Here is a 23,053-nt window from a genome sequence, read left to right as displayed (position 1 = left end):
TTTTTACTATTTTTTCATGTAACCATAAATAAAATCAAAAATAGAACTAATAGATAACAAACATGTTAATATTTATTTTAGAACAAAATAATTAATGTAAAATATTTTTTGAATTCACCATTGTTACCACCAAACTCGAATGTGTTTCAATTGTCGTTGATCTGCCCTCTATAGTCGTTGGATATGATATTGCATTCATATACTGTCTACAGATTACTTCAAGTTTATTCGTGATAGGGAAGATTAGTAATGTTTGAATAATTTTGAAACATTAATTTTCGATAACTGCAGTCAGTATGAACTGATAAATGTTATTATGATATTGATAATCACTAAATTGGCAAATATAGATCAATAATTTTATTAAATCACATCTTATCATGTCTGCCGAGCATCACAGTGGAAAAGGTTATACACCTCTTCCTCAGTGTGTGAACAATACTGACACCGAAGATGAAGATGAACATGTAACACAAAGAAATGATTTAACAAACAAACAAACGATGAGAGAGAAACAACGGTGAGATCAATTATTTGAATATTAATTGAAGAAAGTAATTAGGTCACTTACAAATCTTATATTTAAAACATTTCAAAATTTTATATTAAAGAAATTTTACACATAATCTAATTTTAACTCTATATATATCATAATATTAACTCTATATATCTTAGGAGCCTACTACAGTTCACGAACATGAAGAGTATTTGATGAAACTAGAAATTTAGCAAATCGAACTCGGAATAGGAAAAACATAATTATATGTTACAGAGATGATATACCTACAATGATAGTAGAAGGCAATATTCAAAATGATTTGTGGAAACGTAGAGATATGTCTCTTTCGTTTCGTTAAAAGCACTTCTCAATGGTTCAAGTTTATCGCAAAGAAAAAGGGAAATAACAGCATCGCCACGTATATTTAAAACGATGATGTTAGATGAACAAAATAATTATTGGTGGCTTACACGTTATCATCGTTTGATGGTTGCAAATGAAGGCATATGTTCTTGGGAATCTTGTAAAGTTACTTTGAATTTAATTCTTCAAAAAGAACCAAATCAAACATTGAAAATTTGGGAATATGTCAGCCCAAATTCGTTTGTCTCAAAACCAGTCTTTTTGATAACATCAGAAGAACCATATAGCACTGGATTAGTAATAAAATTCTGGCAGTGGCTCGATACAAATCCTTCGGTAACAGATGCGATACCTAAAATCATTGAACGAAAACTAATCGAAAAAGTATTAATCGTTTTTGATAATTATACCGACGTACAAGTTATTAACGCTAGTCAAACTGATGTTACTCGATTATGTAATGGTACTAACTGTCAACCAAATTTAGATTTACGAGTGAAATTTAATTCCATTGCAGCAGCAAATATTAATCAAGAGGGATATCCAGAATTGGTAAGTTATTGGTCTTCATATAATAACGAATCGCCTAGAATGCTCACGTCCAAAATTGAAATTGTTAAAATAGACTTAATAATATCTAACTTACCACGTCCTAATGTTCAATTTTTTAAAATACTCCTTAACTATGCAAATTCTATGCATTCTACATGCGTAGGTAAGCGATAGATACTTTATTAGCATATGTAGGCACAGGTCATATATAATTATTTAAAATATGTTGCAAATCAATTGATTTTATGCTGTGAACGTAATTCGTATTTTCAAAATAACGAACATGTAAGAATGATTGTGAAATTTATTTATTTTTTATTTATTTTTTTCTATAAAAAAGAATATTTAACGAATAAAAAGAAATGATATTTTTCGATTGAATTAAATTACGAATTTAATTACAAAATAAAAGCCAGCTTATCGAATAATCATTTTACTAGAAAAATAATAATAATGGTGCCTTGAAATGAGTTATTGACATTACACGTTGTATCTTACAACTGTATTATGCTTCAGTGCGCCGATATTGATATAAAAAAGCAATATCATTGTATGTCATAGATTTTCAAAATATTATCGTCGAATTACGCTTATGTATTACATAAAATTTTAAGGTTATTGTACGAAAAAAGAAAATAAAAAAAAAAGAAAAATCATACCATCGAACGTAGACATGAAATGCTCCTGAATTGCTACTTGTCATATATTGTCACAAACTAAATTCATTTTTCAACTTATTCTCACTTATTATTACGCCTATCAACCTTATACGCGCATATATGATAATCTACAAAGAAGAAAACATCTGGTTTTCAAAATATTATACTCATTTCCATAATATAACAATATTAGCAACGAAATATTATATATATGTACATCGACAAATAACAACGTCTAAATATATTGTTTTACAATAGGCCATACGTGGACATTTCCGTTAATTTCATACGAACGTCCTTCGAAAAAATAACTATTTACCATACGACTAATTTCAGCACGGAATGCAATTTTTGTTATCAATTCAGATGATACATCTAATCACAAGTTTCATCGAAAGAAAAGTTAAAAAATTAAATGCAAACGTATGGAAGTATGAAAAGAAATTATTGAAGCTGTATGAATTTTGAATTGTATCTTTAATCTCCAGAAAATGACACGAATAACACAGATGTTAATTTTTTTTTTTTTTTGTTTACAACTTTTTACTCTGCAAGAAGGCCGATTTTAAAGTAACTAATGAATAATTATCTTTGAGTTGGAGAGTAAGTATAAAAGTCAAAGTAAGTTGATGTCTGAACGTATTAACTTGGTGAACGAGCTAGGATCTGCTAGAGCGTATGGTTCATATAGTAAAGATTCATGTGGTATGTAGTAAATAGTCTCCTATTGTACATTTCGATGTACATTTTAACGTAGTTACTAGTTTAACAAGTCAAACGTAAAACATTTTAGCCTAATTACTAGACTAAAAAAAAGAAGTATAAAGATAGTTGAAGTAACTCCTAATTCGAAAAAAGACGAAGTCCTGAATCAGCTGTTTAACTTTAATAAGTTCGAAATCCATGAATGTAAGACGATAAATTGAAAGAAATAACAAAATTATTAATACCTTTTGAAAGTGAGTAGAGAAAGGGAATGAACAATTAAAATACGGAAGAACAAGAAAAATATTTTGTAAAGATACATTTTATCAATTTTATATAAAAAAAAAAAAAAAAAAAAAAAAAAAACCAAAAGAATCCGTCCAATTTTTGTACAAGATTATTGAATTAACAACATATATTCTAGTAATAATAATGTAACATGATAAAATGTTTGTTTTTTATAATATAAGAATAATAGTCATTAAATACGACCCTTCATTTTTCATAGCATAAATGTGATAATCATTATTAAAGTGAATTGATAAAGACAAATAAATCGAATTATTTTAAAAACATGCATGCATATATTTAACTTTCCATTTTACTTTCCAATTAATGTTTTGATATTTGATCATTAACAAAATTATTGTATTTTTATTGTTGTATTGTTATAGCTACCTGTATATTTTACATACGGGAAATATTAAATAATTTGTCTTCTACCGACCCATTTCCCATAAAAAAAAATATTTTCTAAGTACTCGAATCTTGTATAATCGTTCATAACGGAAAGATTATCTTCAAGAATAATGGATGTAAATTTTATACGTTATTTATTTATATTTAATTCTTGCCTTATGACCATTGTTGGATTTATTGTTATTTATGTTGAACCTTACTTACCTGTTTTAATTACACGTACATTTCACTATGGTAAACATGAAATTAAAATTCATCAACCATTAGTTGCAAAAGCCGAACTACCAAAAAGGTTAGTTATTGTATTTGATTAATTACTTTTATAAATAATTTTTTCTTTAAATAAAACAAAATTTCTATTTCCTCTATTATATTCAATTTTAGGTGGTTTAAACATTTCTATCTCTTTGCAACACCAGTTTCTACTTGTTCTCTTATCCTATTTTTCTATAAATATTTTATGAACGGTACAATTCCTGAAATAATATATTGGTTATTAGATATATCACTTGGCAAATCTAGAAAAGCATTAAGTAAAGTATATTTGAATAAATGCACCATTTTGCTATATTATATTATTTTATTTGTTTGTTATAATTGATGTATTATATATTTTGATTTTTAGTATCACCAGAATGTGGATATTTAGCCATAACACTTTTTACTTTTCATTGTTGGAAAAGATTATACGAAACACATTATGTTACTGTTTTCTCTGATAAAAAAATGAATATCTCTCATTACATAGTTGGATATATACATTACATAGGAGCAATATTAAGCATTATGGGTGAATCACATGGTTTCGTTCAAAGTAAGGTATTCTTCTGTAAAACGTAAATAATATATATTAATTGTTCTTCATTAAAACAAATCCCCTTACAGATGACAAAGAACTGATTTATTGGCATAAATTAACGCTCTTACAAATAGTTTGTGCTATCACATTTTTATTATCTTCGTTGGTGCAATTACAAACTAATTTTATTTTAGCCAGTTTAAGAAAATCTAACAATAAAGTTGTCTTTATTGGCTATAAAGTACCACATGGTGGTTTATTTAAATATTTGTCTGCACCGTTGGAATTTACAGAAATTTTAATTTATTTAATGTTATCTGTTATTCTTTGGCAAAGTAATACATTTCATTACATTACACTTTGGGTTGTAATAAACCAAGTAAGTACATATAAAAATTTATATAATGTATATATATATATAAGTAAGCAATTTTTAATATAAATTAACTTTTATAGATAGATTGTGCTGTAATGACTCACCAATGGTATAAAAAAACTTTCCCAAATTATCCAAAGGAACGTAAAATTTTGATTCCATATTTATTCTAGATATAATTATTATCACTTTCCATTTCTAATACTTATAATATACTTATTAACTTAGATACTTTGCAGAAGATTTTTATTACTTTCTTTTTACTAGACTCATGTAAACACACATATACGCCTTGATTATTGTTTCATTCTTCAATTATATGATTTTTGAAATAACGTTGAATAATAAATATTTATTTAAGTAATAATTTATAATGAATTTTTTTTTGTTTTTACTATTTTTTCATGTAACCATAAATAAAATCAAAAATAGAACTAATAGATAATAAACATGTTAATATTTATTTTAGAACAAAATAATTAATGTAAAATATTTTTTGAATTCACCATTGTTACCATCAAACTCGAATATATTTCAATTGTTTGTTGATCTGCCCTCTATAGTCGTTAGATATGATATTGCATTCATATACTGTCTTCAGATTACTTTAAGTTTATTCGTGATAGGGAAGATTAGTAATGTTTGAATAATTTTGAAACATTAATTTTCGATAACTGCAGTCAGTATGAACTGATAAATGTTATTATGATATTGATAATCACTAAATTGGCAAATATAGATCAATAATTTTATTAAATCACATCTTATCATGTCTGCCGAGCATCACAGTGGAAAAGGTTATACACCTCTTCCTCAGTGTGTGAACAATACTGACACCGAAGATGAAGATGAACATGTAATACAAAGAAATGATTTAACAAACAAATAAACTAACGATGAGAGAGAAACAACGGTGAAATCAATTATTTGAATATTAATTTAAGAAAGTAATTAGGTCACTTACAAATCTTATATTTAAAACATTTCAAAATTTTATATTAAAGAAATTTTACACATACTCTAATTTTAACTCTATATATATCATAATATTAACTCTATATATCTTAGGAGCCTACTACAGTACACGAACATGAAGCGTATTTGATGAAACTAGAAATTTAGCAAATCGAACTCGCAATAGGAAAAACATAATTAAATGTTACAGAGATGATATACCTAAAATGATAATAGAAGGCAATACGCAAAATGATTTGTGGAAACGTAGAGATATGTCTCTTCTTCGATGTTTCTGCTTAGTTATATCTATACTATTATGCATAGTAACGATGCTTGTGTTTTTGTATGTTTTACTATGTGAGACTATGATATGTCCACCAGTTAATGAATCAAAATCATCTGTTTCATGGAAGAAAACTTTATGGAATGTAGGTGAGTATGATTCATAAAGCAATATATAAATAAACCAATTTTATTATTTGCAATAAGCGGCGTAATTTGACATATTAAAATTTAATTATTATACTATTTCTGTAGAAGTACATGAGCCAATAACTATAATACCTGGATCTCAATATGATCTCTTCTCTCTTACTTTTATCTGGTAATACAAGACAACTCTTGGGAAAATATATAAAACATAATTGTTTATCAGTTAATATATATAATCTTGTTTCTGTGGCCACTATTTTATATTTATGTCACGACATGAATGACAAACGTACGTATATTATAAACATATGTACAAATAATTTTTTTCATATTTTGTTCTAAGAAAAATATTTTACATTTTCTAGATATAACAAAGTACGTTTCGTTAAAAGCACTTCTCAATGGTTCAAGTTTATCGCAAAGAAAAAGGGAAATAACAGCATCGCCACGTATATTTAAAACGATGATGTTAGATGAACAAAATAATTATTGGTGGCCTACACGTTATCATCGTTTGATGGTTGCAAATGAAGGCATATGTTCTTGGGAATCTTGTAAAGTTACTTTGAATTTAATTTTTCAAAAAGAACCAAATCAAACATTGAAAATTTGGGAATATGTCAGCCCAAATTCGTTTGTCTCAAAACCAGTCTTTTTGATAACATCAGAAAAACCATATAGCACTGGATTAGTAATAAAATTCTGGCAGTGGCTCGATACAAATCCTTCGGTAACAGATGCGATACCTAAAATCATTGAACGAAAACTAATCGAAAGAGTATTAATCGTTTTTGATAATTATACCGACGTACAAGTTATTAACGCTAGTCAAACTGATGTTACTCGATTATGTAATGGTACTAACTGTCAACCAAATTTAGATTTACGAGTGAAATTTAATTCCATTGCAGCAGCAAATATTAATCAAGAGGGATATCCAGAATTGGTAAGTTATTGGTCTTCATATAATAACGAATCGCCTAGAATGCTCACGTCCAAAATTGAAATTGTTAAAATAGACTTAATAATATCTAACTTACCACGTCCTAATGTTCAATTTTTTAAAATACTCCTTAACTATGCAAATTCTATGCATTCTACATGCGTAGGTAAGCGATAGATACTTTATTAGGATATTTTGGCACAGGTCATATATAATTATTTAAAATATGTTGCAAATCAATTGATTTTATGCTGTGAACGTAATTCGTATTTTCAAAATAACGGACATGTAAGAATGATTGTGAAATTTATTTATTTTTTTCTATAAAAAAGACTATTTAACGAATAAAAAGAAATGATATTTTTCGATTGAATTAAATTACGAATTTAATTACAAAATAAAAGCCAGCTTATCGAATAATCATTTTACTAGAAAAATAATAATAATGGTGCCTTGAAATGAGTTATTGACATTACACGTTGTATCTTATAACTGTATTATGCTTCAGTGCGCCGATATTGATATAAAAAAGCAATATCATTGTATGTCATAGATTTTCAAAATATTATCGTCGAATTACGCTTATGTATTACATAAAATTTTAAGGTTATTGTACGAAAAAAGAAAATAAAAAAAAAAGAAAAATCATACCATCGAACGTAGACATGAAATGCTCCTGAATTGCTACTTGTCACATATTGTCACAAACTAAATTCATTTTTCAACTTATTCTCACTTATTATTACGCCTATCAACCTTATACGCGCATATATGATAATCTACAAAGAAGAAAACATCTGTTTTTCAAAATATTATACTCATTTCCATAATATAACAATATTAGCAACGAAATATTATATATATGTACATCGACAAATAACAACGTCGTAAATATATTGTTTTACAATAGGCCATACGTGGAAATTTCCATTAATTTCATACGAACGTCCTTCGAAAAAATAACTATTTACCATACGACTAATTTCAGTACGGAATGCAATTTTTGTTATCAATTCAGATGATACATCTAATCACAAGTTTCATCGAAAGAAAAGTTAAAAAATTAAATGCAAACGTATGGAAGTATGAAAAGAAATTATTGAAGCTGTATGAATTTTGAATTGTATCTTTAATCTCCAGAAAATGACACGAATAACACAGATGTTAATTTTTTTGTTTTTTTTTGTTTACGACTTTTTAGTCTGCAAGAAGGCCGATTTTAAAGTAACTAATGAATAATTATCTTTGAGTTGGAGAGTAAGTATAAAAGTCAAAGTAAGTTGATGTCTGAACGTATTAACTTGGTGAACGAGCTAGGATCTGCTAGAGCGTATGGTTCATATAGTAAAGATTCATGTGGTATGTAGTAAATAGTCTCCTATTGTACATTTCGATGTACATTTTAACGTAGTTACTAGTTTAACAAGTCAAACGTAAAACATTTTAGCCTAATTACTAGACTAAAAAAAAGAAGTATAAAGATAGTTGAAGTAACTCCTAATTCGAAAAAAGACGAAGTCCTGAATCAGCTGTTTAACTTTAATAAGTTCGAAATCCATGAATGTAAGACGATAAATTGAAAGAAATAACAAAATTATTAATACCTTTTGAAAGTGAGTAGAGAAAGGGAATGAACAATTAAAATACGGAAGAACAAGAAAAATATTTTGTAAAGATACATTTTATCAATTTTATATAAAAAAAAAAAAAAAAAAAAAAAAAGACCAAAAGAATCCGTCCAATTTTTGTACAAGATTATTGAATTAACAACATATATTCTAGTAATAATAATGTAACATGATAAAATGTTTGTTTTTTATAATATAAGAATAATAGTCATTAAATACGACCCTTCATTTTTCATAGCATAAATGTGATAATCATTATTAAAGTGAATTGATAAAGACAAATAAATCGAATTATTTTAAAAACATGCATGCATATATTTAACTTTCCATTTTACTTTCCAATTAATGTTTTGATATTTGATCATTAACAAAATTATTGTATTTTTATTGTTGTATTGTTATAGCTACCTGTATATTTTACATACGGGAAATATTAAATAATTTGTCTTCTACCGACCCATTTCCCATAAAAAAAAATATTTTCTAAGTACTCGAATCTTGTATAATCGTTCATAACGGAAAGATTATCTTCAAGAATAATGGATGTAAATTTTATACGTTATTTATTTATATTTAATTCTTGCCTTATGACCATTGTTGGATTTATTGTTATTTATGTTGAACCTTACTTACCTGTTTTAATTACACGTACATTTCACTATGGTAAACATGAAATTAAAATTCATCAACCATTAGTTGCAAAAGCCGAACTACCAAAAAGGTTAGTTATTGTATTTGATTAATTACTTTTATAAATAATTTTTTCTTTAAATAAAACAAAATTTCTATTTCCTCTATTATATTCAATTTTAGGTGGTTTAAACATTTCTATCTCTTTGCAACACCAGTTTCTACTTGTTCTCTTATCCTATTTTTCTATAAATATTTTATGAACGGTACAATTCCTGAAATAATATATTGGTTATTAGATATATCACTTGGCAAATCTAGAAAAGCATTAAGTAAAGTATATTTGAATAAATGCACCATTTTGCTATATTATATTATTTTATTTGTTTGTTATAATTGATGTATTATATATTTTGATTTTTAGTATCACCAGAATGTGGATATTTAGCCATAACACTTTTTACTTTTCATTGTTGGAAAAGATTATACGAAACACATTATGTTACTGTTTTCTCTGATAAAAAAATGAATATCTCTCATTACATAGCTGGATATATACATTACATAGGAGCAATATTAAGCATTATGGGTGAATCACATGGTTTCGTTCGAAGTAAGGTATTCTTCTGTAAAACGTAAATAATATATATTAATTGTTCTTAATTAAAACAAATCCCCTTACAGATTACAAAGAACTGATTTATTGGCATAAATTAACGCTCTTACAAATAGTTTGTGCTATTATATTTTTATTATCTTCGTTGGTGCAATTACAAACTAATTTTATTTTAGCCAGTTTAAGAAAATCTAACAATAAAGTTGTCTTTAATGGCTATAAAGTACCACATGGTGGTTTATTTAAATATTTGTCTGCACCGTTGGAATTTACAGAAATTTTAATTTATTTAATGTTATCTGTTATTCTTTGGCAAAGTAATACATTTCATTACATTACACTTTGGGTTGTACTAAACCAAGTAAGTACATATAAAAATTTATATAATGTATATATATGTGAGTAAGCAATTTTTAATATAAATTAACTTTTATAGATAGATTTTGCTGTAATGACTCACAAATGGTATAAAAAAACTTTCCCAAATTATCCAAAGGAACGTAAAATTTTGATTCCATATTTATTCTAGATATAATTATTATCACTTTCCATTTCTAATATTTATAATATACTTATTAACTTAGATACTTTGCAGAAGAAAGAAATTTATTACTTTCTTTTTACTAGACTCATGTAAACACACAGATACGCCTTGATTATTGTTTCATTCTACAATTATATGATTTTTGAAATAACGTTGAATAATAAATATTTATTTAAGTAATAATTTATAATGAATTTTTTTTTGTTTTTACTATTTTTTCATGTAACCATAAATAAAATCAAAAATAGAACTAATAGATAATAAACATGTTAATATTTATTTTAGAACAAAATAATTAATATAAAATATTTTTTGAATTCTCCATTGTTACCACCAAACTCGAATGTGTTTCAATTGTCCGTTGATCTGCCCTCTATAGTCGTTAGATATGATATTGCATTCATATACTGTCTTCAGATTACTTCAAGTTTATTCGTGATAGGGAAGATTAGTAATGTTTGAATAATTTTGAAACATTAATTTTCAATAACTGCACTCAATATGAACTGATAAATGTTATTATGATATTGATAATCACTAAATTGGCAAATATAGATCAATAATTTTATTAAATCACATCTTATCATGTCTGCCGAGCATCACAGTGGAAAAGGTTATACACCTCTTCCTCAGTGTATGAGCAATACTGACACCGAAGATGAAGATGAACATGTAACACAAAGAAATGATTTAACAAACAAACAAACTAACGATGAGAGAGAAACAACGGTGAGATCAATTATTTGAAAATTAATTGAAGAAAGTAATTAGGTCACTTACAAATCTCATATTTAAAACATCTCAAAATTTTATATTAAAGAAATTGTACACATACTCTAATTTTAACTCTGTATATCATAATCTTAGGAGCCTACCACAGTTCACGAACATGAAGCTTACTATCCACTGGATGAAACTAGAAATTTAGCAAATCGAACCAGGAATGGGCAAAACATAATTAAGTGTTACAGAGATGATATACCTAAAATGATAATAGAAGGCAATACGCAAAATGATTTATGGAAACGCAGAGATATGTCTCCTCTTCGACGTTTCTGCTTAGTTATATCTATATTATTATGCATAGTAACAATACTTGTGTTTTTGTATGTTTTACCATGTGACACTATGATATGTCCACCAGTTAATGAATCACAATCATCTGTTTCATGGGAGAAAACTTTATGGAATGTAGGTGAGTATGATTCGTAAAACAATATATAAATAAACCAATTTTGTTGTTTGCAATTTGATGTTTCAAATTACTATTTCTGTAGAAGTACATGGGCCAATAACTATAATACCTGGATCTCCATATGATCTTATATTCTTACTTCGAGGTCAAGAATATAATGATAGCAATACTGATAATAGTTCCAAAACATCAAGGGGAAGTTCCATAGTATCTATACATGGAACCAGTGGCCTTTATTTATGGTTGGTTTGTTTAGAAAGAGTACCTACTAATATTGATTGCATATCCATTGACACAGACCGATCTGGAAAGACAGATTGCATTGTTGTTGGAGAACGTGGTTTATTAAAGAGCATAGATCCAACCACAGGCATAATACACTGGAATTCTGAAGTACATACATTTCCCAAATTACCAGTGATTTTACCAGATCTCAACTCTGATGGAATTGAAGATCTATTAAGTGTAGAATTAACTCAAGGAAATATATCTTCTCTCGTACTTTTATCTGGTAATACAGGACAACTCTTGGGAAAATATATAAAACATAATTGTTCCTTAGTTAATATATATAATCTTGTTTCTGATGGCACTATTTTATATTTATGTCACGACATGAATGGCAAACGTATGTATATTATAAACATATGTAATTTGTAAAAATATCTTTTTTCATATTTTGTTCTAAGAAAAATATTTTACATTTTCTAGGTATAACAAAGTACGTTTCGTTAAAAGCACTTCTCAATGGTTCAAGTTTATCGCAAAGAAAAAGGGAAATAACAGCATCGCCACGTATATTTAAAACGATGATGTTAGATGAACAAAATAATTATTGGAAGCCTACACGTTATCATCGTTTGATGGTTGAAAATGAAGGCATATGTTCTTGGGAATCTTGTAAAGCTACTTTGAATTTAACTCTTCAAAAAGAACCAAATCAAACATTGAAAATTTGGGAATATGTCAGTCCAAATTCGTTTGTTTCAAAACCAGTCTTTTTAATAACATCAGAAGAACCATATAGCACTGGATTTGTAATAAAATTCTGGCAGTGGCTCGATACAAATCCTTCGGTAACAGATGCGATACCTAAAATCATTGAACGAAAACTAATCGAAAGAGTATTAATCGTTTTTGTTAATTATACCGACGTACAAGTTATTAACGCTAGTCAAACTGATGTTACTCAATTATGTAATGGTACTAACTGTCAACCAAATTTAGATTTACGAGTGAAATTTAATTCCATTGCAGCAGCAAATATTAATCAAGAGGGATATCCAGAATTGGTAAGTTATTGGTCTTCATATAATAACGAATCGCCTAGAATGCTCACGTCCAAAATTGAAATTGTTAAAATAGACTTAATAATATCTAACTTACCACGTCCTAATGTTCAATTTTTTAAAATACTCCTTAACTATGCAAATTCTATGCATTCTACAAGCGTAGGTAAACGATAGATACTTTATTAGCATATTTTGGCACAGGTCATATATAGTTATTTAAAATATGTTGCAAATCAATTGATTTTATGCTGTGAACGTAATTCGTATTTTCAAAATAACGAACATGTAAGAATGATTGTGAAATTTATTTATTTTTTATTTATTTTTTTCTATAAAAAAAAATATTTAACGAATAAAAAGAAATGATATTTTTCGATTGAATTAAATTACGAATTTAATTACAAAATAAAAACCAGCTTATCGAATAATCATTTTACTAGAAAAATAATAATAATGGTGCCTTGAAATGAGTTATTGACATTACACGTTGTATCTTACAACTGTATTATGCTTCAGTGCGCCGATATTGATATAAAAAAGCAATATCATTGTATGTTATAGATTTTCAAAATATTATCATCGAATATTACGCTTATGTATTACATAAAATTTTAAGGTTATTGTACGAAAAAAGAAAAAAAAAAGAAAAATCATACCATCGAACGTAGACATGAAATGCTCCCGAATTGTTACTTGTCACATATTGTCACAAATTCATTTTTCAACTTATTCTCACTTATTATTACGCCTATCAACCTTCTACGCACATATATGATAATCTGCATAGAAGGAAACATCTGTTTTTCAAAATATTGTATTCATTTCCACAATATAACAATGTTAGCAACGAAATATTGTATGTATGTACATCGACAAATAATAACGTCGTAAATATATTGTTTTTCAATGGGCTATACGTGGAAATTTCCTTAAGTTTCATACCCACGTCCTTCGAAAAAAAATCTGTTTACTGTACAACTGATTGTAACACGTGTGCAAATAAAGCGCACATTTCTTGTGATCAAATCTTATAATACATCTAATCACATATTTCGTATAAAGAAAGGTTAGAAAATTAAATGCATACGTATGTAAGTATAAAAAAAAATTATTGAAGCTGAATGAATTTTGAATTGTATCTTTTATCTTCAGAAAATGACACGAATAATCCTGATATTAATTTTTCTTTTCTCTTTATGACTTTTTACTCTTCGCAAGGTAGCCGATTGTGAAGTAACTAATGCATAATTATCTTGGAGTTGGAGAGGGAGTATAAAAATGGGAGTAGTTTGATGACTGAGCGAATTAGCTCTGTGAGCGCGCTAGGATCTACTACATTATACGATCGTTTACATGGTATATAGTAAAAAATCTCGCGGTGTACAGTGTTCAATGTACATTTTAGCCTAATTACTAGATTAACAAATCAATCGTAAGAAAAAAAAAGAAGTTTAAAGATAGTTGAAGTAACTTTCAATTCGAGAGAAGACGAAATCCCGAATCAGCTGTTTAACCTCAATAAGTTCGAAGTCCATGAATGTAAGACTATGAACTGAATGAAATAACAAAATTATTAATACCTTTTGAAAGTGAATAGAGAAAGGGAAAGAGAAAACAATTAAAATACGGAAGAACAAGAAAAAACGAAAAGAATGGCAGCTGGTAAACGAAGAGGAATTCATCCGAACACCGGAAGTGGGAATAGTTTTATGGGAAACTCTTTTTCGGGAGGTAACACGAGATTGAGCCGTTTAAATTTCCGTCCAAGCTCAAATCAAGAGGATCGAGGTGGGACGAGACCGACCACGGCACCTAGTTCAATAGGTCTTATATTCGTTACTATGTTTTTACACATTTGCAAAAAATCTTTGCTCTTTGATACCAGATTGAAGGTAGCCATATATTGTGGCCTGATATTTACGATATCTCTCGTGGCTGATTTCGTGATTATGCCTAGGTCATACTTTTCCCGATCGGATAATGCGCTCAATCGGTATTTCGTCAAATGGGGATGGGGATGGCTCTTGATAGTAACCATCCCATGGGTAGTTCTTACGTCTCACACGCTTGGTTGCGGTCGCAGGTCGATTATATTGAGGCACTTAGCTCGTTTAGTTCTTGCTACATTGGCCTGGCTAACATGGATAAAATTATTTAATTACATTGAAAATAACTTTGGTCGTTGCGTTAACACGAAAGAGGCTCACTTGCAATTCAAAGTTAAATGTCTTCAAGCAGGAAAATTTTGGAATGGTCTCGATATATCAGGTCATAGTTTCATTCTTGTATACTCCAGCCTTATCTTAGCCGAGGAAGGTTCCTCTATGATTGGTTGGGAAGGTATAAAAGATTTAATAATGCGAGAGGAACACTCCAGAATAACACCGAATGAAACCAGCTTCGGTCCACTTCGGAATCTGTCAGATAATGATCTAGAGTTCCTAAAAAAAGCTCACAATCTTTTTACACCCTATTTAAGAGCTCTTTTCGTCGTAATGACTATGCAACAATTACTTTGGGACGTCATGCTGGTCTCGACCGTCCTGTATTATCACATTATGATAGAAAAATTTCTTGGTGGTATTGCCGCCGTTCTAACTTGGTATATCACTTATCAATGGTGGTACAAATCACCAAAAATTGGCTTACCACCACCAGGTGATGGTCTTTTCAAATATAACGAAGTTAAACCTCAACATGACCTTAATGCAGCGCGAGCAAGACGTAGCACTTTGAATGGAACCAACAATAGGTTCATGGGTCTTCCTATTCGAATTAGTCAAGATAATCCAGAAAAAATTGTCTCAACGAATAGACAATCAGAAATTGAAACTCCTACACAGTATCGTGTGATCTGAATTAGTGCATTCTCTTTTAGATTTTTTTATATCTTCTTTTCTCATTCTGGACACTCAAAAATCATCTCATGATTTTTATCTATTACTCTATTAATATTTACTACAAAAATCTGTGAATATTTAAAAAAGTAAATCATGTACATAAAAATGTGTAAAGAATATTATGATACTTTTATGTAGGTATTATTCTTATAATCTCATTTTGATATGATTATAGAAATGATTGGCTAGCATTTTCTTGCACATGATTGCATCATATCTTCGAGTTTTCTAATTTTAGGAAATATCACAATAAAAAAATATATGGGAATGTTTAACTTTGTTACCTCTCTATGGACTGTTGATAAAATATAACATTTCATTAAGATATGATATAACTATTGTAACTACGAAACATTTACATAATTTACCTCAAATTTTACGATTTGTATTTAATAAGTTATATTTGTTGTTAATTTATTAACACAATGTGTTCATTTCTATTGGTTGGTAGAATAATTTTGTGGTAAGAATTGTAAATAGTTCACAACGCACGTTTTGTATAAAGAGAGAAAGTACAAAGTACATGTATATGCTTTTTATTAAACGAAAAAACCTTTCATTCAATTCATGCTAATGCATTTACGCTACTTTTCGTATTATTCCTGTTTGAAATTTTTTAAATTATAACAACTATCAGTGATCAAAATTTTTATAAATATATCGTTTGGATTCTATTGTTTTTTTTTTTTTTTTTTTTTTTTTTTTTTTTTTTTTCGAATACCATGCTTATTCAATGTAAATTTTTTTCCTTGCTTCTATCGAATTACTTCGAACAAATTAATATAGTAATTAGCAAAAAACATGAGGATATCGGTCGATCTACAAGATTTTTTACGATATCGTTTCATTGCGTGTTTAACAATAATATGTATAAGATGCGCACTTTTTATAATAATAAATTTATCTCTTTTATTAAACCATATATATTTTTTCCTGACCAAAAAAACTGATAAGTAAATACTTCCTTTGATAATGATAATGATTTCTCCGTTTTCGAGCTCTAACTCATAAAAATATAGGAATAATATTTTTTGGTCCTTTTTTACTGGCAAGAACAATTAAAACAAATAAACTTCGATCGATTTATTTGCAATATCAATCAGAGTTATTTTTGAGATACAAGCTTACGCCTTAAAAAAGAAAGTAAAAGGTAGAATATTTATACATTTTAGCGACAATTTATTGTCATATAATGACACTTATATTTTTTCTTTCTGAAATGATAAAGTACGTAATATATATGTACGAAGAAATCTAGATAATCATAGTATAAGCAAAAATAAGTTACGCATTTATCTTTTATTCGCAATAAACGATAGTATCCGTAGTATATGCGCTTCCGTATTTATTCTACAGTTCTTGCTTTATCTTCACTGAACATGTTCTTTTGAAAACTCTTACTGAGATTTTAGTAATAAAAAACGTTACTTAGAGATACAAAGGTACGATTTTAGAAATGAAGAAAACTAGGAAATCATGATTGGTGATAATTAATTCAAATTATTAAACAAACAAAATTGAATAAAAAAAGAAATGAAAGATATTATCCAGATCGGATATTCGTCGTAAAAATTGAAAACATCGTTGATCCACGCACCATTCTGTGTTTCTATTATTATATGTCCCCGATATTATATGGCTAATTATGCATCAATCCTAAGAAATATTTACTTATTTTATGAATTTAACATCGTATCAGTCGACGAAGCAAGAAACGAAGCGCAGCCTGGGTTGAGGACTTCAAACTTTCGACCTTTTCCGAGCAATCGCATCTTCCACAGCTTTAAGTTGCTTCAGGAGTTCTTCCCGACGCGAACTAGCCTTTTTAGCAGCTTTAGCAGCAGCAGCGGCAACACTCGCCTTGCTATCAATCAACGGCGGAGATTCAATGGTTCTTTTCTTTCCAGCCATTATCGTTGAACGATCAATTTTCTTCGTCGTTGAAATGTTACTTGTAGGCTTCAAAGTAAGTTTTATCTGTTGCTTCGCGCCGCTAAGTTTCAAAGCATCTATAGCTTTGGAATCTTTACGAGTTAAAGGAGGTGTGGAATCTTTCCTTTTACGAGTTTCACTGGAAGACGATGAGTAACTTGATTCGGTCGAGTCGCTACTGCTACCGCTACTTTCCGAGCCGGAACTACTATGAGAAGATCTGAAAAAGAATAATCCATTTTATTTTTATCTCATATTTAACAAATTAACGATTATTATGACAGTAAAACAAAACGAGAGATTGAAATGTAGATGAAAACGAAAGATTTCTCACCTAGACCTAGATCTACTTTTGATAACCTTAGCCACTGCAGCAGCAGCAATGGCTGCTTTATCTCTTGTTTTTTCATGATGTCGTTGATGAGACGATAAAGGACTTGGAGCTGGTGGATTCAAACCAGCACGTCGATGAAGCGTTCCAGTAGTAGGAGAGATGGAGCCTTTGGGTGGACGAGGAGAAGGAGCCGGTGGGTTCATTAGCATAGCACCACGCTGTGGTGCCCCAGAAGGAACGGCTGCGGCGCTTGCAGGTGGTGAAGGGACCGTTGCTTTCCCTTTTCCACCGCTGCGGGTTCTAGAGGGAGGAGTAGGTGAACGGGACCTGGATAGGGAGTCGTAAGAACTGTAGCTAGATCGGCTCGAGCTACGGCTAGAACTAAAAAAATTATACTCTTACTCGTTCTTATTTCAATTCGTAATTTCGATGGTCTTCTTTTTCTTTTGTTTCTTGTACAATTCTATAACGTATTTACCTATATCCAACCAGAGATGGAATCAAGAATAATACAAAACATAATTGTTCAAGAACCTCGAAAAAACTATTCCACTTTGATAAATACCAAGCTAGTTTAATGACATATATTGAACCTGATCCCATCTTTGTTATTAACCTAATTCTAATTACTACTAATTATAACTAGAAAAATTTTTTTTCATAATTACCGTCGTTGAAAACTAAATCTTACCTGGTCGACGAGTAAGACGATCCGGAGGAATAGGATTGTCTACGAGGACGCCTGGACGAGGTCGTATTACGGCGCACGGTACTTGGAGATTTACGTCGCATCCATGGATCTGCCCATTCATCACCTCTTCCCCTTTCCATAGGTGCTGGTTCCTCTTCGCGCCAGGTTTTAGTCGGTGGTATGCGTTCCACTATGACTTCTCTAGATGGTCGCTTGTGCTTCTTCTCGTATTTCTCATAATACTCACGTTCCCTGTCTCGTTCGCGTTCTCTATCTCTTTCCCGTTCCCGGGAATGTGGAGGCGGTGAGACAGAATGTGGTGTGCTGCGTGGAATAGCATGATACTCAAGACGTTCCCGATATTCAGCAGGAGTTCGAGAATCTGGCTTGTAATGTACTCTCCTAATGAAAACACGGATTTTTCGAATAGAGTCGTATCCTTGAATTACTTTTTATAATACATTTGATTATTTATTTTACCGATAATAATCAGAAGGTGCTGCAGGAGATGGATAATAAGTCTCTGGCTCATCGATGTATCGCTCAGGTGTAATTCTCGGCGGAGGTATCCTTCGCGGTGGTTCTCTTGGTGGCCATCTTTCAACAGGTGGTTCTGGACTGGCAGCTCGTACATAATATCCTGCTTCACGATCCAGCTCATCTTGTCCTAAACTTAAGTTCATCTTTTTTTCTTCGAAATCCATGTCAGATTCTTTGCGTTTGTTAGCCTTACGCATCATCTATAAACAAAAAAAGATAATGTAGATTCGATTACCATTTCGTTTATTCGTCGTAAATTCTGCATCAATGTATAGAAAGCATACTTCTTTGGCATGCCGTAATCCTCGCTCCCAAGCAGATTCAGTAGGCAGTTCTTCTACTTTTGGTGTGTGAGGTGGTGCACCACCATAACCAGCTAATGGTCGAACGATACTTGGTCTATCGATGTGTGCTCGATATTCATGAGGTGCGGCAGCATGTGGAGGATAGGCCATTGGTCGCACCATATCAAACATGGTGTAATTACCTTTGTCAGTAACGCCAGGGTGTAAGAATCTGCAACTAACACCCCACGTGCATTGTCCTCGATTGTAAAATCTACAAACTGGTCTTGGTTCCGTTTCCTCCGGTCGAGCATCATCGCCATCGCTAAGTTCTCCCTCTTCCAATTCTGATTCCTTGTCACCATCTTCTTCCCCCTCTTCCTTATCGTTTGCTTCCACATCTTCCTTTCCTTTTACCTTATCCTTATCTTTTTCTTTATCCTTATCTTTATCCTTGTCCCTATCTTTGTCCTTATCTTTATCCTTTTCTTTCTCTTTATCTTTTATATCTCTTTCTAATTTATCTTTATGATCCTTTATTGCAGGTATATCTGCATCTCCTATTAATTAAAATTCTATATAAGATAGAAACATAAACGAAAAACAATATATCTTCCTAAATATATTTATTACAAAAAATATAAAAATGAAAACAATACCTTCGTCACGTTCATCTTTCCATTGACCATCAGCTTCAAAATCGAGCTGTTCGCTTTCCTCTATGTTAACGGTAGCATTTTTCTCTTCCTTTACAATTTTATCATCATTTTTCATAATCTGTTCATCGTTGTCCTTTTTTTCTTTACTAGTCTCTCTTTCGCGATCCATGGATCCTTCAGCGCCGTCCATACTTTCAAGATCAGATACGTCTGACAAATCTTCTCCATGAGATATTGGAGTAGGTTTTGATTTAAGAACAGGTTCTGGTTCATCATCTATGTCTCCATCTGAGATCTGCTCGCCATCCAACTCATTAAAAGAGCCATTCTTTGTTACTGGAGATTGTCCAGATGAATGTTTATCAGATTCATGATCATCTATAAGGGATGCTTGACCAGATTTATATGATTTTGGTGAACTTCTTCCAGATACGAGAGACTTTGCCGAGCTACGTCCTGATCTCGGAGATTTTGGTGAACTCTGTCTAGATTCGCTATTTCTATATGAAAGTGATTTTGGTGAATTATCCCTGGATTTTTGAGTATCGGCATCGAATTCATATGACTTTGGTTCGGAATCTCCGTAGAGTAATGATTTAGAATCGTTCGGTGTCGAGAGACAGGATCTTTCATCTCGAATAGGTGACCTTGACGAACTACGATCAGTACGTGGCGAATCTAAAGAATTATTGCCTGAGTGATATGACTTGGGAGAAGCAGGTGGGGACTTCGATAAACTACGTTCAGATCGTGGAGAACCTTCTTCGCTAGGAGACATTAATTCTGATTTTGGAGAAGCTGGAACAGATCTCGGTGATTTAGATCCTCGACCAGATCCGATAGAAGCAGGTGATTTTCCTCTGGAAGAAACAGAACTCGCAGCGGACTTCCTATCAGAGAGGGATGATCGTTGTGAAAAGCGCGATGAGGTTACGTCGTCCGTGGTGCTAAGTTGATTTCTTCGCCCATTGTAACCATCGGATGAGGAACTTTCTGATCCAGAATCGGACATGTTGCCTGTAAAAAAGAGAATTCAGTAGTATATATACGATTACTTGAAAAATGGAAAAATGGGAGAAAAAGTGTTTAAAAATATTTGACACATAAAATCCTCTTACTTGAGAACTCAATTTATAGGCGTACGGACCAAATGTAGCACTGAAAAATCTGCATCTGTGGCATCGATGAGCTTACCTGTGTCAAAAAGAGCCCGTGCAATACTCGCTCTTGAAGGCACAACGCGCGCATTCCATACCGCGTTGAACATACTTTTATATCACGTTACGAACTTTTTATTTATTAACTTTTTAAACTTTATACTTAAACTGAACTTTTTTCACATTTTATAAAGTATACTGTTTTTTTCTTTTTTCTTTTTTCTTTTTTCTTTCTTTCTTTTTTTTTTAAGGGTTTTTTCCCTATAACTTTTTCGTTTCATTTTAAACTTTCAACTTGAACACAACACAAATTAAGAAAGACTGGTAAACCGCGAACCGTTTGTACTGCACTAGAAACTATAACGAACGAACTTTCAACCTGAAAGAATATTTTTTGGGCCTATGGAGAAAGGAAATTAAAGGAAAAAAAAATGGAAAGAGGGAAACAGAATGAACGAAACAAATAACAAACTATATTTAATGATATATGAGAGAAAACAATGATTGTATGATTCGTAACAAAATTTAATTCATTTTAATGGTTGTCTTTATTGATAATTTGTTTTTAAAAAAATGTATATAATTATAATCATTTCAAATATTTATTTGCAATAGAATAAAATTTTGCTACAAAGTTGATCGCTCGACAAGGAATAACATAGGAAAAGTATAATATTTATAATATCAAAGGTTCACTTATTAACAACGGTTTTTAATTAATAATACAGTATCGATTGCAGTAATAAGCGTTCTAAAAACAAAGAAGTATAAATGAAGTATATAACATAACATAATGGTGTTTTAAAATATGAAAATATTTTAAAACTTAATATATCAATTATGAACAAAATTTTTTAAAATACCACGTTGATATCTTTTGGTTTAATAACACAAAATTTGCTTTATTTGCTTCTGGCCAAATTAATTTACTCTCGTACTAACCTATTTATTCGAGGTTCGTTAAATTTATTTATTTAATATATCAAAACTAAATATATCGATTGTGAGCAGGTATCCATTATATTGGCTGAAATTCTTTAACAATACCAATGAATAATTTTTCTAATAACGCATGACACCATAAAAGGGAAAAGCATATTAATAATTTAAAGCAAAAGGAAAATCACGATCACGTCGATGTACGCGCATTCATTTCTTTTCCAATTAGTGATTCATCTAGGGCATTCGGAACACAATCTATGGATTGAGGTTAGGAAGAGGATTATATCAATATTACTGCAATACGATCTGCAGGATATTTGTTGCAAAAGCATATTTATCGATTCGCTTATGTCATATGATGAAAGATTATGAAAATTGAAAGGAATTGTTGCAAAAAACGTATTATGGGATTCTTACCTTATTCACACGTATGCCTGTGGGCCTTTGGAGATTTCAAAGCTCCCGAGGCTTAAGGCTTCCGACGTCACCCAGGAAATACCGAATGTGCGTATTTTGATGTTCTTGTGGCTTTAGCGTACTTTCAAAACTCGATGATGTGGATCTCTTTAACATCCCCAGCCCATTCTCTATTCCATGAAATCTAAGTTCTTTCAAACAAGGACAAAGACAAACGAAGAAGTTAATCAAGCACAAAACTTTCAGTTCCAATACGGTTACAGTTCGTCATTGATCACGGCTATAGATGATGTAACGTAGTGAATAAT

At 30.3% G+C, this 23,053-nt stretch overlaps 6 protein-coding genes across 19 annotated transcripts; 5 read left to right on the top strand and 1 right to left on the bottom strand.

Annotated features, from left to right (window-relative positions):
- The first annotated feature begins 190 nt into the window (after positions 1–190).
- Positions 191–4,941, top strand: LOC124947914 (polyprenol reductase-like). 3 transcript variants are annotated; one of them, XM_047490717.1, is made up of 8 exons: positions 191–520; positions 676–2,778; positions 2,867–3,032; positions 3,453–3,769; positions 3,862–4,010; positions 4,103–4,291; positions 4,363–4,655; positions 4,733–4,941. In XM_047490717.1, exons 4-8 carry the CDS (start codon positions 3,588–3,590, stop codon positions 4,823–4,825), a joined length of 906 nt encoding a protein of 301 aa, XP_047346673.1. In that variant the 5' UTR covers positions 191–520; positions 676–2,778; positions 2,867–3,032; positions 3,453–3,587; the 3' UTR covers positions 4,826–4,941. The 3 variants fall into 3 exon arrangements, with proteins under 3 accessions (XP_047346673.1, XP_047346670.1, XP_047346671.1); XM_047490714.1 differs by lacking the exon at positions 2,867–3,032; XM_047490715.1 differs by having other exon boundaries at positions 676–3,032.
- A 107-nt stretch (positions 4,942–5,048) lies between these two features.
- Positions 5,049–8,178, top strand: LOC124947915. 4 transcript variants are annotated; one of them, XM_047490721.1, is made up of 4 exons: positions 5,049–6,041; positions 6,147–6,330; positions 6,407–6,987; positions 7,895–8,178. In XM_047490721.1, the coding sequence occupies exons 2-4, from the start codon at positions 6,186–6,188 to the stop codon at positions 7,916–7,918; spliced, it is 750 nt and encodes a 249-aa protein (XP_047346677.1). In that variant the 5' UTR covers positions 5,049–6,041; positions 6,147–6,185; the 3' UTR covers positions 7,919–8,178. The 4 variants fall into 4 exon arrangements, with proteins under 4 accessions (XP_047346677.1, XP_047346675.1, XP_047346676.1 ...); XM_047490719.1 differs by lacking the exon at positions 7,895–8,178 and having other exon boundaries at positions 5,063–5,565; positions 5,721–6,041; positions 6,407–7,634; XM_047490720.1 differs by lacking the exon at positions 7,895–8,178 and having other exon boundaries at positions 5,063–5,599; positions 5,721–6,041; positions 6,407–7,634.
- A 21-nt stretch (positions 8,179–8,199) lies between these two features.
- LOC124947913 (polyprenol reductase-like) lies at positions 8,200–10,585 on the top strand. 3 transcript variants are annotated; one of them, XM_047490713.1, is made up of 7 exons: positions 8,203–8,343; positions 8,432–8,597; positions 9,017–9,333; positions 9,426–9,574; positions 9,667–9,855; positions 9,927–10,219; positions 10,295–10,585. In XM_047490713.1, the coding sequence occupies exons 3-7, from the start codon at positions 9,152–9,154 to the stop codon at positions 10,385–10,387; spliced, it is 906 nt and encodes a 301-aa protein (XP_047346669.1). In that variant the 5' UTR covers positions 8,203–8,343; positions 8,432–8,597; positions 9,017–9,151; the 3' UTR covers positions 10,388–10,585. The 3 variants fall into 3 exon arrangements, with proteins under 3 accessions (XP_047346667.1, XP_047346669.1, XP_047346668.1); XM_047490711.1 differs by having other exon boundaries at positions 8,200–8,597; XM_047490712.1 differs by lacking the exon at positions 8,432–8,597 and having other exon boundaries at positions 8,210–8,343.
- A 73-nt stretch (positions 10,586–10,658) lies between these two features.
- Positions 10,659–13,803, top strand: LOC124947907. The gene is made up of 4 exons (XM_047490703.1): positions 10,659–11,131; positions 11,270–11,597; positions 11,680–12,225; positions 12,309–13,803. The coding sequence occupies exons 1-4, from the start codon at positions 10,988–10,990 to the stop codon at positions 13,061–13,063; spliced, it is 1,773 nt and encodes a 590-aa protein (XP_047346659.1). The 5' UTR covers positions 10,659–10,987; the 3' UTR covers positions 13,064–13,803.
- Positions 13,804–14,196: 393 nt separating this feature from the next.
- Positions 14,197–16,311, top strand: LOC124947912 (acyl-coenzyme A diphosphatase FITM2). The gene has a single exon (XM_047490710.1). The coding sequence runs from the start codon at positions 14,542–14,544 to the stop codon at positions 15,745–15,747; it is 1,206 nt and encodes a 401-aa protein (XP_047346666.1). The 5' UTR covers positions 14,197–14,541; the 3' UTR covers positions 15,748–16,311.
- LOC124947905 (zinc finger CCCH domain-containing protein 18-like) lies at positions 16,310–23,039 on the bottom strand. 7 transcript variants are annotated; one of them, XM_047490698.1, is made up of 8 exons: positions 22,746–23,039; positions 21,424–21,765; positions 20,230–21,246; positions 19,571–20,130; positions 19,227–19,486; positions 18,747–19,148; positions 18,056–18,382; positions 16,310–17,941 (listed from the first exon to the last, which is right to left on the bottom strand). In XM_047490698.1, exons 2-8 carry the CDS (start codon positions 21,494–21,496, stop codon positions 17,530–17,532), a joined length of 3,051 nt encoding a protein of 1,016 aa, XP_047346654.1. In that variant the 5' UTR covers positions 21,497–21,765; positions 22,746–23,039; the 3' UTR covers positions 16,310–17,529. The 7 variants fall into 7 exon arrangements, with proteins under 7 accessions (XP_047346654.1, XP_047346653.1, XP_047346651.1 ...); XM_047490697.1 differs by having other exon boundaries at positions 18,056–18,436; positions 21,424–21,786; positions 22,746–23,038; XM_047490695.1 differs by having other exon boundaries at positions 18,056–18,436; positions 22,746–23,038.
- Between the last annotated feature and the right edge of the window lie 14 nt (positions 23,040–23,053).

This window comes from Vespa velutina, chromosome 3, assembly GCF_912470025.1.
Source record: "Vespa velutina chromosome 3, iVesVel2.1, whole genome shotgun sequence".
NCBI classification, from domain to species: domain Eukaryota; kingdom Metazoa; phylum Arthropoda; class Insecta; order Hymenoptera; family Vespidae; genus Vespa; species Vespa velutina.
This window is presented reverse-complemented; position numbering and strand designations above follow the sequence as displayed.

Coding starts and splice junctions, on each gene's coding strand:
- LOC124947914 (XM_047490714.1), top strand. CDS start 3,588: ATGGATGTAAATTTTATACGTTATTTATTTATATTTAATTCTTGCCTT. Junction 4,292..4,362: donor ATCACATGGTTTCGTTCAAA/GTAAGGTATTCT, acceptor ATCCCCTTACAG/ATGACAAAGAACTGATTTAT. Junction 4,656..4,732: donor TTTGGGTTGTAATAAACCAA/GTAAGTACATAT, acceptor TAACTTTTATAG/ATAGATTGTGCTGTAATGAC.
- LOC124947915 (XM_047490719.1), top strand. CDS start 6,186: ATGATCTCTTCTCTCTTACTTTTATCTGGTAATACAAGACAACTCTTG. Junction 6,331..6,406: donor TCACGACATGAATGACAAAC/GTACGTATATTA, acceptor TACATTTTCTAG/ATATAACAAAGTACGTTTCG.
- LOC124947913 (XM_047490711.1), top strand. CDS start 9,152: ATGGATGTAAATTTTATACGTTATTTATTTATATTTAATTCTTGCCTT. Junction 9,334..9,425: donor AAAGCCGAACTACCAAAAAG/GTTAGTTATTGT, acceptor ATTCAATTTTAG/GTGGTTTAAACATTTCTATC. Junction 9,856..9,926: donor ATCACATGGTTTCGTTCGAA/GTAAGGTATTCT, acceptor ATCCCCTTACAG/ATTACAAAGAACTGATTTAT.
- LOC124947907 (XM_047490703.1), top strand. CDS start 10,988: ATGTCTGCCGAGCATCACAGTGGAAAAGGTTATACACCTCTTCCTCAG. Junction 11,598..11,679: donor GAAAACTTTATGGAATGTAG/GTGAGTATGATT, acceptor CTATTTCTGTAG/AAGTACATGGGCCAATAACT. Junction 12,226..12,308: donor TCACGACATGAATGGCAAAC/GTATGTATATTA, acceptor TACATTTTCTAG/GTATAACAAAGTACGTTTCG.
- LOC124947912 (XM_047490710.1), top strand. CDS start 14,542: ATGGCAGCTGGTAAACGAAGAGGAATTCATCCGAACACCGGAAGTGGG.
- LOC124947905 (XM_047490697.1), bottom strand. CDS start 21,496: ATGTTCAACGCGGTATGGAATGCGCGCGTTGTGCCTTCAAGAGCGAGT. Junction 20,131..20,229: donor GAAAGATGAACGTGACGAAG/GTATTGTTTTCA, acceptor TTTAATTAATAG/GAGATGCAGATATACCTGCA. Junction 18,437..18,746: donor TCGTCTTACTCGTCGACCAG/GTAAGATTTAGT, acceptor TAATTTTTTTAG/TTCTAGCCGTAGCTCGAGCC.